Source organism: Astatotilapia calliptera, chromosome 19 (assembly GCF_900246225.1).
Source record: "Astatotilapia calliptera chromosome 19, fAstCal1.2, whole genome shotgun sequence".
Taxonomy (NCBI): domain Eukaryota; kingdom Metazoa; phylum Chordata; class Actinopteri; order Cichliformes; family Cichlidae; genus Astatotilapia; species Astatotilapia calliptera.
This window is the reverse complement of record NC_039320.1, coordinates 14,012,460-14,025,490: the sequence shown is the minus strand read 5'-3', so window position 1 is coordinate 14,025,490 and position 13,031 is coordinate 14,012,460. Positions and strand designations below refer to the sequence as shown.

Genomic DNA, 13,031 nt, shown 5'->3' with positions numbered 1-13,031 from the left:
TTGAGTGGCCGAGAACCTGTAGCAGCGGAGGGATGAGTAGCCGAGAACCTGTAGCAGAGGAGGGATGAGTGGCCGAGAACCTGTAGCAGAGGAGGGATGAGTGGCCGAGAACCTGGCAACTCGGTGCCAACATTTGCTGCAGAGTTCAGCAGATGAGAGTTTGGGAACCTGGCAACTCGGTGCCAAGGTTTGCTGCAAAGTTTAGCAGAGGAGGGATGAGTGGCTGCAAACCTGGCAACTCGTTGGCCACGTTTGCTGCGGAGTGTGTGTGTGTGTGTGTGTGTGTGTGTATGTGTGTGTGTGTGTGTGTGTGTGTGTGTGTTCTTTCCTGAGAAACTGGCAATTAAGTGGTAGGGAGCTTGCTGCTGCGTTTGCGAATGGCGGACAGGGAAGAACTGGGCAACCCAGTGCCAACTTGGATGAGCATTTAGCAAAAGGAGGGATGGAAACATCACGACGATGGAGAACAGTTGAGAGTATGGCGCTAGCGACAGATTTCCAGCTTGCATTAAATGGTGTTAGTGGGAATGAGAACAGAGCTGAGCTTCCCCCTGCTACCTGGCGCTGGCGGGTGGGTGGAGCTGTTGGAGCTGCGATTTGTTTGGAAGCGTGGATTCGGCGCTGGTGGCTAACTCGCCCGGCCTGTGACCCGTTTCGGAGCAACATGAGAGGAGCTGTGAGTTCTGCTGGCGGGCGACTTCGCTGGTTTTCGCTGAAGTGGCGGGCGGCCGGAGTTACTTCATGACTGGATTTAGCGGAGATAAACCGACTGGATGGATGGATGTAGCAGACCGTATGTAGGGTGGCGAGAAAACTGCTAGAAGGTCCTCAGCATTCGGTTTTTTGGAAGCGCCGCCGGAGGAAAAGCGATGGATGCCGAGCTTGAGTAGTTATTAACGTAAAATTACATTACTCCTAAGAGATGAGCTGTTTTTAAAGGTATTCGCCAAGAATGGACCCTGTTTGCACGTAAACGACAATGAACAGTTTGCTGAACTGGGGGGAACCTATCCGGTTGTTCAGTCTGACGTCACTAGCCGTGTCTGGGTCTAAACTCCGCTGCAGGTCCATATATCAAACGATCACTATGGCATTACTGAGAGTTGAAAAACTGTCTAAAGTCTTCATCTTTAATAAAATGATCAGCATTCTGCTCTGCCAGGTGTAACAATTGAGTTTAACATCCAGGCATCCATGAAAACGGAATTTATGACATTTAACGGAGTTAGAAGTTAGCAGGGAGATAGCTCGCTAGCTTCTATCTAAATACAATATAGCATGTCCTGACTGCGGGGTTTTGGAAACAAATTAAAACGTACAGCTCTGCTATCACTTCCAACATAAATGAAGACAGAAAGCTAAACAGCAGTGACGTTTGTAGGGTTACTGAAGTTTGGCTAGCTGGTATATAATGATGTGCTACGTGACCGCTAGCGACACAGCTATGTTAGCATAATATAAACAAGCTAACTTTTTCCCCACTCGATAAAAGTTACCGTGAGTGTTCTCGGTGGTCAGGAACAAATGTAATCGCATGGCAGGATGCTGTAAAAGGACCAAACTTCAGCCAGGAGAACAACTGAGATAATCCATCCACAATACGAGGTTAGTCATTCATATACTGCTGCATGGGCTGGGCTGTAGTTACATCCTAAGGTTTTAAAAACTGAGCTTAAATAAATGATTAGCGGTAATAAAAGCCGAGGGAGGTCAACAGTGATCACTGACTGTTTTAGGAGCTTTTTGAGATCAAATAGAAGAAAATACATAACATTAAACATGTTAACAACACAAATGCCATATTAAACGCAGACTACTTTAGACCCGGAAGTAGGATTCGTCGCGTCATCACTGAACAACCGGATATATAGATGACAACCGGAAGGAGCGTGTTTGGAGGCGTGGTCCCGCTCCTGAAATTCCGATACATAATCTCCAGAATCCAGAAAAACACTATGGAGTTGAAAATGAGCAGAACGGCCCCACTTTAAGATTTTGAGACTTGCAACACATGAACATTCTGATCTAAATTGGGTCACAAGTGATGTTTTGATACAGATTCATGAATCCATTCTCTGGATAATGCATTTCTAAATGTACTAGGCTGTCTTGCAGAATAACAGGCAATGGTGAATGAAGAAATCCATTTTATTTGTGCAAGCTGTAAGATTTCTAGAAATAATGTGCTCACCTAAAATGTTTGAAACCGACATTAATATTTACAGTACATATAGTTTTAAAATGAATCCCTGAAAAAAAAATCCCTCTGATATTACACATATTTTAAGGTTTTCCACAATTCCATGTGCAGCACATGACAAACACAGGACATGTGCAGCTTGCTTTGTGGTGAAGACAACCCAAGGATTATTTACACCTTCCTGTATTTACACCTTACATCTTTCTCCTTTAAGGGAAATGTTGAAAACAATATATTTATATTCTCCGGTTTTATTTTAGCCATCGGGGTCTTTATGTTTCTGGCTGTGAGTGACTGAATGGGAACAAACCACAGCTTGTGGGTGCTTGCTCTTTCAGTCTTGCTGTTGACAGCTAGCTGATGTCCAACACGTTGGTGCTGATATGAAAGCAGATGTAGGAGAAGTACTCCTGCTGACAGAGTCCTGGGATGTCACAGCTCACCTGTTTGCAGATCAGACACAGAAAACAGTCACGCACACACTGAACCAGCAGCAGTGTTTCACTAAATTCAGCTTGAGTTTGTATGTTTTTATTATTTCCTTTTTCTCTCTGTTGTCTCGAAGGTCACGAGTGAACTTGACTGAGAGATATGTTATTTCCTGCTGACTGCTGAGAGGTTCTTCCTCACTCAGACATCAACAATCTGGGAAAGCACTTCACTTGTTGGTCTGTCACTGGTCTTATATAACGATACAATTTTACCCAATAAACTATTTGCAATAATTCTGTCATGTTCTTGGGTCTTTTGCCGTTTTTTGGTCATTTGGGTTCTGCTGTTGTTAAATATCTTCAGTTTATTTCTTAGTTTGTTCCCGTGTTTAGTTACTTCCTGTTTTATTTTATTACTTATTGGTCTCTAGTGCTTTGTATTAAGTTTCACATCCCTTGTCTCGTTGCCTCAGTTGGGTTCAGCTGTCCTCCCAGGTGTCTCTTGTTTGCATTAATCACCTTGTATCCATATTCCTTCAATTTGTGTGGGGTCTTCGTTTTGTTCTCCCTCATGGTTCTGTGTGTGGCCCTGCTCTGTTTCACTAGTTATTGGATTTCTCATTCCTGTCCAGCTTTTATTTTCTATTTTGTATGAGTGCAGCATTAAACCTGTGTTTGACTTTATTCCTGTCTCCTGTGTTTCTGCATTTGCATCCAAATCCTGCCTGCAGCAGATGCACATCATGCACAATTAATTTGTGAAAACATTTAGCTTTAAGTTATTTGTTGTTGCTTGAGTCTTGATTTCAAAATGTTTAATATTTTTAACCTAAAAAAAACAAAAAAAAACAGGCTACATGAAAAGGTTCAGGTAAAAATTTACATTTTACATCACCAAGCAGCAAAATAACTGTGCACATTGAGGAAAGTGCTTACAGTCAAACCCAGAGAAGTAAAAGCTGTTACAACAGTTAAAAGGGGTCCAAGAGTACACTACGAATGTTCCACTGTTCAAAAATGAAATCTCATACTTCTGTCTGTGCTACTTTTGTAGAAACACTCTTATTTAAAAAGTAAACTACAGCAAGTTTCCAATCAAATTAAATAGCAAATAATTCAACTGTTATGAGATTGCATATTGTTGAAAAAAATAAGGTTTGAAATTTTTAAATAATGTCTACCTGCAAAAAGCTCATTTTTAGTTTATCAGGATCAGTTCAGGCAGGCCATCAAGTCGAGCACTCCCAGCAAATGAGCTCATCTGTAACACAGTGCAGATCAGATTCTCCTACGTATCTATTTGATAAGCTGATTTAACCTGGCCACAGTTGTTGTGAGCCACCTTGCTGCCTAACTCTACCCAAACTCATAATTTTGAGGCTCTGTTTGATTTACTGAGTCACACAAAAGCTTCACTTGGATACACCATGTTTCCCATTAGTGTTAACAGTTTTTTTTAAAGAACAACATTAAGGTGGACATTTCATCTTTTACTAAGGAAAGTATCATGGGTATGTTTGCAAAAGACAACACAATGAATACCGTACAAAATGGCCCAGATCATTCCTTCCACTAATTTTCAGATATCTGTGTCTGTGTGATAAATCTATGTAGCACACAACTGACGAGGCCAGCATTAGATGACAACTTCATGCTTTCATCCATATATGGTCCCTCCCAGCTTCAACAAACAAGATGTTGTCAGTTAAATCCCTCAATTTGTGGCTTTTCCAACTAATGTTGGTGCATCCATCTTCTGTATGTCTGTGCTTTACATTACTATAATGACAACATTATAACACTATGGCTTCTTACATCAGTAATGCTGGCGGTGGGGTCCAGATGCACAAACAGTGAAGCGAGTTCTTCTTTGAGTTTCTTCGAGTGCTTCCTGTCAGTCTGCAGTAGAAGAGCCTGATAATTCACAGGTAACCCATACCTGAAAGGCAATATCATCACATGAATCAATCGCGAGCCTTCTTCACGAAAAAAAAATCATCACTGTCATCAGGTGCCGACCTCAGGACTGATTCCACAAACACCCGCAATGCTTTCAAGTGAATCCAGGCAACAAACACTTCACTGAAATTCACCTTCAGCCAGCGTACAAAGATTCCCTGTGAAAGAGAGAAGCGCATTAATAAAACATAAAAAAAAAAAACCTTCAGAGAGTGTGTGTAATGTTTGACTCACATATTGCTCCTTTTTGTGAAAACTAAGCTGCATAATCTCCCGCTGTTTCTGCTCCTCCAGATCAAAGCTGTAGTCCCGCACAAAGAACCTGTGTGGACCAGAGGCTACACTTTGGTAATTCAAACAGACAACACAGATTTGACTATATTGGGTGTTTTCTGTCACACCATCCTGCTTACTTGCTTTCCTGGGCTTTGGCTTTGAATTCACACACAGCTCTTTTGAAAAGTGTCACTGAGAAGACTCCCCCCTCTCCGTTCTCATACAGCTTCCTGACAGTCACATAAGACAACAATAGAAAAGATGTAGCAACAAGGTAAAAGACAACAAGGAGTAAGTCAAGTAGTGTTTACTTGCATTTGAACTTATTGCTGCAGGTTCATTTCAAGTCTGTGTTTATTAAGCCAATACAAAGCGCCTTGAAGCAACTGTTGGCGCTATATTAATAACGCTGAATTGAATTATATGGAATTTGTCATGAGTCCTTAACAGACTGATCACAATGTAATAGCAGGTTGATAGGATTTACATGGGCAAAATCAGGTTCACTGTAAGAAAAACACTCATCGGCCACTTTGTTAGGTAAACCAAGTAGTAGGGTCAGAATTTGGCATAAACAACATGAAAGCATGGATCCATCTTGCATTGTCATCAGGCTTGTGGTGGTGGTGTAATGGTGTGGGGGATATTATCTTGGCAAACTAACTGAGTATCATCTGAACACCTGTTGCTGACCATGTCCATTGCTTTATGACCACAGTGTACCCATCTGCTGATGGCTGCTTCCAATGCTTGCATGACAGTGAGTTCACTGTACTCAAATGGCCTCCACAGTCACCAGATCTCAATCAAATAGAGCACCTTTGGGATGCAGTGGAATGAGGTTTTGCATCATGGATGTTAGCTGACAAATCTGACGCATGTGCGTGATGCTGTCCTGTCAATATGGACCAAAATCTCTGAGAAATGTTTCCAGCATTTTGCTGAATCTACACCAGTACAACAAGTTGTACCTAATATAGTGGCCAGTAAGTGTATGAATGTTACAAAAACTAAGATGGAATGTGGAGTGTTATTTTCTAGAAGTTAAACAATTATCAATTTAGCTGTCTAGGCCTTATACTGACAAAAGAGTGTCTTACAAGTGATAAGTAGATTTCTTGGATCAGGGGTGCCTCCAAGGGGGGCAAAGGGGGCACTGGCCACCTCCCAAAATTTGCTGGCCCCCCCAGTGGCTCTTCCTGGCAAGATTGTCCTATGTTGGTAACAATTTTAACAAACATGAGCACAAGTGATAGGAAGACACCCTACATTGAGTTGAAACATTAACTTGCGATTTATTTATGCATATACAATTTTTGTCATTGGTATTGTGTCACTTGGTATGACCCTCACAATTTCCCCTTCCTGTTTTGGATGAAATTATTTTTTTTATAGAAATTGGATTATTTCCTGCACGTCAGCTATGACAAAGTTATTTTTTTCATGTCAACTTTAACATTTTACTTGTCAAAAAAGACATTTTCTTTTCGCTGCTGCAGATCCAGGCCAAAAGACTCTTACTTTCTGCCGGTAATGAAACACCTGCGGTTACTTAGCCTGACCTTTTGGATGCTGAGAGCAGCTACCGGTGCACTTGTACTTGGATCGAGTAGAATTGTTTGTCTCATGGCCAAGAGTGCATAAAGACAGCTCACCTGCTCGACCGCGGAACCACAAATTTTGACAACGACTCGTAACTCCTCTCCCATTGCGAGTAGCTCCCTCTGTGACCAGAAAATATGCAGAAACAAACATTTTAATATTAAGACTATCCCAGAAAAACATAGTCATGTTGTGTCACTGACCGGGCCACCACTACCAGCAGAGTGGTGAGGTACTCTGAGACCACCAGGTCTTCTTTCCTCACGACATCATTCAGACTGCAAGTTTGTAAATTGCCACTGCAGAGACAGAAATTCCACTTTAGTATGTAGATATGTAAACATGCATATCTATAGATAATGTAGGGATTTATTTCTATTTAATATAACTAATGTTTCTCACTCTAGTTTGTGCTCGAGGTTTTGCAAGCTCGCTTTCACACTGTTGTACGCTGCAGAACGTGATTTTAACTCTGCCTCCACCTGCGAAACTTCCTGAAACACATGCAGGTGTTAAAACTTGGGTAGGCAACATGTTTCTACCATCTGAGAGGGAACTAGAATCATGTAGCTGCTTCAGAATTTGTTTTCAGCCTTTGGAAAAGCTTTGGTTTTTGCCAAACGTCTTTTCAGAGTTTATAATTAGAATAAAGTGTTGGAAATGGTTAAAAACAGAGGACTTTGAAGTGGAGGAACAAAGTCTGAATTAAGTGTGATGTCAAAAATCAGCAGTGACTTGTTCTGGTGGACAGAGCTTAAACAGGAGAAGCTGTAAAAGTAGTGCTCACTTTCAATTTTAGGAGTATTTTTTCTCCCTCGTAGTATTTAGCTTTAACAGCACACACATCAAATATGTAATGCGTTTACTAAATACAGAAACAATTTTAAGACAATGTAACCTGCAAGTTTATCTTTATTCTACTGATGTCAGCGTTAATCTCGTTAAAATGACGTTAACGCCATAACCCCATTAACATGGCAAGTCTCCGTTAGCGAGTTAGCGCATATTGCCCCGTGCGTGGGGCTGCATGGCGTCAACGCATTAGTGTGGTTAGCTCGTTAATGTGTTAGCTGACAGCACTACTTTATTCATTTTAAATGTAACTGAATGTAGTGAAATTACAATCTAGTAGTACAATCTAGTTTACTCTGCCATTAGTAGGATTTCTGTGACACACTGTGTAAAGAGTTGTTCAATATCTAGTGTAACTCTGGCTTGAAAATATGAAAATGTAAGAGTTTGTTGTGATGATCGTTAGCTGTGGTTTATTTATAGCCTCGTGTTGGGATTTTACTACTGCTTTTATGCTTCAAATATCAGAAAAGTGAGTCAGTTCATTAAGATTATGAATAAAATATGTAAGTAACTTCTAATGTAAACATTTTATAACATCGCCCAGTCATATAAAACTGCATATGAAGGTATGCTAACAGGTAAATATGTTAGCATGTGAACTGTGACTTTGCTGTGTTTTTTGTGTCTTGACAAGAGTTTAGTTATAAATTGCTGTCATATTTATGTCATTAATTATCATCCCCACTTTTTTATGATGTTGTACCTTGTTGATGATTTCTGCCAGACTGGAGAGAGTTAGAGATGTAGGATATTTTGCTTTGTCCCACTGAAACTTGATCATGAAGTTCATCAAGTCAACTAAGAGAGAGAGGAAAAAACACAAGTTGTGTATCCAAATGACACAACTTTAAACACACCTAGGGTTTGGTATGTCTTTAAAAAAAAAATCAAGCAGATACTACAGATGTGGTTTATAATAGGAGTCACACAGAACTGCACTCCAGCTCAAAGAGCAGATAAAATACCCCTCAGAGACTTGAGGTAAGCTTTCAGGGGTGACAGGGCTGCTCTCTGGTTCTTGCTGTGGTCTGATGGGGGGAGAGTAATCAGACATGCTGGTTAGCCTGGTCTGCTGTTGTTCTCTCCTACAGCCTGCAAGCATTAGTCTACAGTAAAAGCATCAGGCCTTTAATGGAGTTTTTCAGTAGCTGTTAGTCTTAATAGCAGTGTGTATGTGGCCTGTATCCAGTTTCTCTATGAGATAATTAACACTCTCAGCGTGTGTGTTTGTGTGTGACTCACCTCCATTGGCCAAAGCATTTTCCAGCACTTTGTCACTAGACTCCAGCACCTCCTTCATACACTGGCATGTTTTTTTGATCACACTGACCAGGCGACAGGAGAAACACCATCATTACACAGTGTTTATATGTTTTGCATAAAGTTCCTGCACAATGAACTGCTGATGTAGAAACATCTCAGACTGAAGAAAAAGTAAGGAATAAAACTAAAGAAATCTTTTTGCATTAAAGACTTCCCCTGATGCTCTGCTTGCTTGCTTGCCTAACTTGTCTCTGTGCAGATCTCTACACTGTCCAGAGCTCCTCAAGTGTGACGTAACTGTTTTCTGTCCTTGGTTTGCCTGTTGCCTGTTTTCAAGCCTCTTATATAGTTTCGCAAGTGTACCAGTTGCTCGAGTGAGCTCGGTTTTAGCAATGATTTTGCTCACTTAGCTTAGTTTTTCATAAATCTTGCTGAGGTGTTTCAAGGACACCCGCTTGCTTGCCTATACGTCATATTTCTATTCTTCAGTAAGTCAGAAACAGACCGTCACAGAGAAGTGTTCCTGTTAGATTCTATTATAGATGGACGTAGTTTCCAGGTCTGGAAAATTAAGCCAAAACGGAAGTGCCTCGCACCTGCATTCTTTCAAATGGCCAGCAAGGCCTGAGTCCACTGGCTGCCAAAAGGCTTCTGGTAGTATAAACGTCTATGGGGGAAAAAGTCCACAACTCTCATCTAAACACTTTCCTGATCAATTGATGGGCTTAATGGCTAGTTTAAAGTCTTTATTTGGTACATAACTGTAATTATTTGAATCAGATAGGAGGGTTATTTATGTTATGAATTCACTGCAAGCAGTAATACACATACAATCACATCCAAATTCTTTCAATGGTTGTGCAACTGTTTAATTAAATGGCAAAATTATGATATCAAAAAAGTCTGGGCTCCACGCTTCATATTAAGACTTCAGTGGATGACATCACCAGGGTCTGTCCATCCATCCATCCTCAGGGTTTTCAGGGTTGCAGATGGCTGCATTTACCAGCAACATAAGTTATGCTTACTTTTTTACTTAGTGAAGTTCTTTCTTACATTTTCATTGTGCAATTCAACATTTCAACACCTGAAAATACTGACATTCACACCTCTTTGTGTTTTTTTGTTTTGTTTTTTTCCATGTTCTATGTTTTCCATGTAACTCAAACTGCATTTCTTATATTTGAGATTTTACTTTTCAATAGACAAAAACTGATAATTAAATTCTTACTGTTTTCGCTAGTAAGATATTAATTACTTAGTAGTGAATTATAGGTTTCATAGTTTTAATTAATGCAACTAGTCTAAAGTATCTGCTGTCATAATTAAAGTTTTGTTATGATTTTCACTTTTCCTAGCATTTAAATCTGTTTTTCTGGCCCATGTCCTGCTTTTCCCAGTTTGTTTCCTTATTTTTTTCAGTCGCATAAGTAAATTTTTAACTTTAGTTGGATTTATGGGGTTCTTTGTGTTTAAGTTCTTACCTTTAATACTCATTTTACTTTAGGGTGAACTGTCTCTTTAAAGTCTGCACTGTGTCAGCTCAAATGCACCAGCAGTGAATTTAAAAGCAGGAGGGAAAACTAACCGATAGCTGCCCCTGACCATCAATTAATCATGGCACAGACTGCACAGGAGCTCAGAATCATTGGGTCTTAATGAGGAACAAAGCCGCACATGAAAATGCAAACATGCGATGATTAATGAGACAAACGTATTCATTAATCAGCAGGAACAGATTGAGAGCAGCACATTCAGCTTTTTTACCTTTCAGCCAGCGTGTCGAGTTTGGAAAGATCATCTGACACGCTGAGCAGACTGTCCAGTACTCCCACCTGAGGTCACGGCACACACAGCACAGTTAATGTTACTGCAACCTGCGTTTAATAAATCTGACTTCATAAGACCCTGCATTTACAATCACTACATCTAAAGCTGCTTAATGTCTGAACTCTTGATGATACGGAAATGCATTTCCTGGAAGACAAGATGCTCATTGATCACGTTGAGTGAAACGATTCAGATGGAAATTTTGCCTCAAACTGTAGAGAGCAACCTGAGCCTTTACCTCTTCATCAGAGAAAGACACCAAACACCATCACTCTCCTGTACTGCTACAAACACAGAGTTAACACACACTCGCGCCACTTACTCTTTGTTTTTGTTAGGGCTGAGACACAATACCATTTTTTTTATCATTCAGATGATGCACATCCTCACCTTAAGATCTGGAATGGAGAACTTGCAGCAGGAGGAGGCCAGGTTGGTTTTGACAATGGTGCGCTTGAGTTTCTCTACACTGGTTAAACTTGTTTTGTCCAGTGGAACAGAAATCAGCCAAAAGTCCGTCATGACTTCCCACAGGTACTGCCTTTGGCACCAAACTGTGATCCTTAGCAGACAAACTTATAATAACATGAACTCTACCACTGAAATATGTAGAGTCTTATTCTAAGGCAGATTTGTAAAATGGCATGATTCACCTGTGCTCAGGATTTTGTTCTTTCAGCTCTTGCCTTGATAATGCAATAAAGGAAAGAGGAACCTCTTTTCAGAGCAGAGGCTTACCTTCAGGTTATCTTCATGACTGTGCTGTGCCTGTCCCCGTGTGAGTGTTGGAGAGTCTGAGCAGCAGCTCCACCTGAGACTGGCTGACAGCCAGCCCACTGTCCTCTGCTGTCTGTCACCAGAAGCAGTTACATCACTCCAGGTGATCTGAGCACAAAACAAAATAGTCGCCATTTTTGTGTGTGTTTGTGTGGATGTGGCTGACTAATATATCGATGAGCGCGAAGAATATAAGTCCAATTCGTAAAGATAAACATAAAGATCTGATTAAAATGAATCGGACGGTTCAAGAATGGTATGATCTTTTTGATGCCAACAAATAATCTCTGTATAATCTCTTGTACATATTTCTAATTTCACAAAGGAAGTTTGGCTTATATATACAGTGGAGGTAAAAAGCTGAAGTACTTACCAGAAACATAAACAACATCCTCCAAAATGAAGCCAACCGTTATTTACTGCATTACAATAACACTGAAGCAACATTCAAAGTTCCACCCATGATAAGATAAAAGAGGAAAAATATAAGGAAGAGGATATAAAGGCAAGTATTCAAGAGCCTCAGACAATAAACTCACAAATAAACCTCTTCAAGCTCATTTTTAATTTGGACAAAATGCCAATGTTATTAAGAACATTTAAATGATACAGTCCAATTGTATATGTGAAATAGCCCATTAGCCTGAACACTGGAGCGCTGTTAAATAAATGACCCGACCACTTCTGTTCAATGAACATATCACATTTCATTTAGCAAAAATAATAATTTAGATATGTATAATTATAAATGAAAACTATAAGAAGAATAAGAAAAAAAGAATAAGAATAAAATAGTCTACAATATTCAACTGAAATGTGAAATGTATAGTGCTTAAACTCTTACAAAAACAAAGAGTCCACATTCTGGACTCTTTGCTCTACAGCTAGATTTTTATGAGATTGTACATTTTGGCATTAAAGGAAAAGAAACTCCAGCTAAGGAGCCATAAAAAGCATTTTCATTGATTTAGTTTTCAGCTTCAGACAGAAGTCAACAATATAATCAAGTAGAAATTGAAGGAAACATGGCGATAGCAAAGGGAAATAGGTAAGAAAAGGATGATGGTTTCACATCGGTGCGTTGGTGGTTCTTTGTGTCTGGGGGTGGGCGTCCAGGTACACACCGGCTCACTCCTTGGCGGCTGCTTATCGGGGCCTGGAGCCTGGGGCTCGCTCGGGCCACTTCGGAGGTGGGGTGCCCCCGGCGTCTCGGCCTGGGGCTCGGTCACTCAGGCACAGCTGGCTGCCGGCGGAGCTCACAGGCGCGTCACTGCAACTCCCCCTGGCTTCTGCTCCGCGGCTGCTGAGTGAGCCCTCATCTGGGACTCTCCTCAGCTCTTTCTGGGACAGTGGCGCAGCTGCCCCTCTGTTGGTCTTCCTTGGTCTCTTGTGTTCTGGAGGCCTCTTGTCTGGAGTTTTGATCTCCTCCATACCTGCTTCATGCCCTGGAGGAGGGGGCTGTGGCCCCCCCACACCCTCTAGCAGATCATTACATGAAGGAACCTTTTAAAAAAACAAGCGCGTCCATACTCACAGGTGTACACACGGGTGATCACACCCACAAACTACACCCTTTTTGGCTCCTACCTCAAAGCACACTGTGTTCTGTTGATCTTATGTGCTGCACAATAATGTTTAATATTTAGTATTTACTGTCATATTCCCATATATCATTGTGATGTTGTTTATTCTATTACTCTTGTTTTCTTTTTTCTTTCTCAGCAGGTGATCCAGGTGATCGATATATGCATTTTCTTTTTCTTTTTTTTTTCCTGCCCATTCTGTTGGTTTTTGTTTTTTGCCCTTCTCCCCCGTCCCTCTTCTCGGCTGTTTTTCTT

At 40.8% G+C, this 13,031-nt stretch overlaps 1 protein-coding gene across 6 annotated transcripts in view; it reads right to left on the bottom strand.

Annotated features, from left to right (window-relative positions):
* Nucleotides 1-1,915: 1,915 nt before the first annotated feature.
* LOC113012156 (V-type proton ATPase subunit C 1-B-like) overlaps nt 1,916-13,031 on the bottom strand; it is a 15,012-nt gene continuing 3,896 nt past the window's right edge. The window contains exons 2-15 of one of the 6 annotated variants that reach the window (XM_026152180.1): nt 11,155-11,301; nt 10,807-10,978; nt 10,354-10,421; nt 8,566-8,648; nt 8,289-8,351; nt 8,027-8,121; nt 6,871-6,962; nt 6,672-6,767; nt 6,522-6,590; nt 5,004-5,096; nt 4,825-4,912; nt 4,651-4,748; nt 4,447-4,570; nt 1,916-2,643 (exon numbers count right to left, since the gene is read on the bottom strand). In XM_026152180.1, coding sequence (XP_026007965.1) covers nt 2,554-2,643; nt 4,447-4,570; nt 4,651-4,748; nt 4,825-4,912; nt 5,004-5,096; nt 6,522-6,590; nt 6,672-6,767; nt 6,871-6,962; nt 8,027-8,121; nt 8,289-8,351; nt 8,566-8,648; nt 10,354-10,421; nt 10,807-10,938 — 1,191 coding nt within the window. In that variant the 5' untranslated portion in view covers nt 10,939-10,978; nt 11,155-11,301 and the 3' untranslated portion in view covers nt 1,916-2,553. Of the gene's footprint in view, nt 2,644-3,812; nt 4,571-4,650; nt 4,749-4,824; nt 4,913-5,003; nt 5,097-6,521; nt 6,591-6,671; nt 6,768-6,870; nt 6,963-8,026; nt 8,122-8,288; nt 8,352-8,565; nt 8,649-10,353; nt 10,701-10,806; nt 11,302-13,031 lie in introns of those variants that run through there. The other 5 variants (XM_026152181.1, XM_026152179.1, XM_026152183.1 and 2 more) reach the window with 5 other exon arrangements.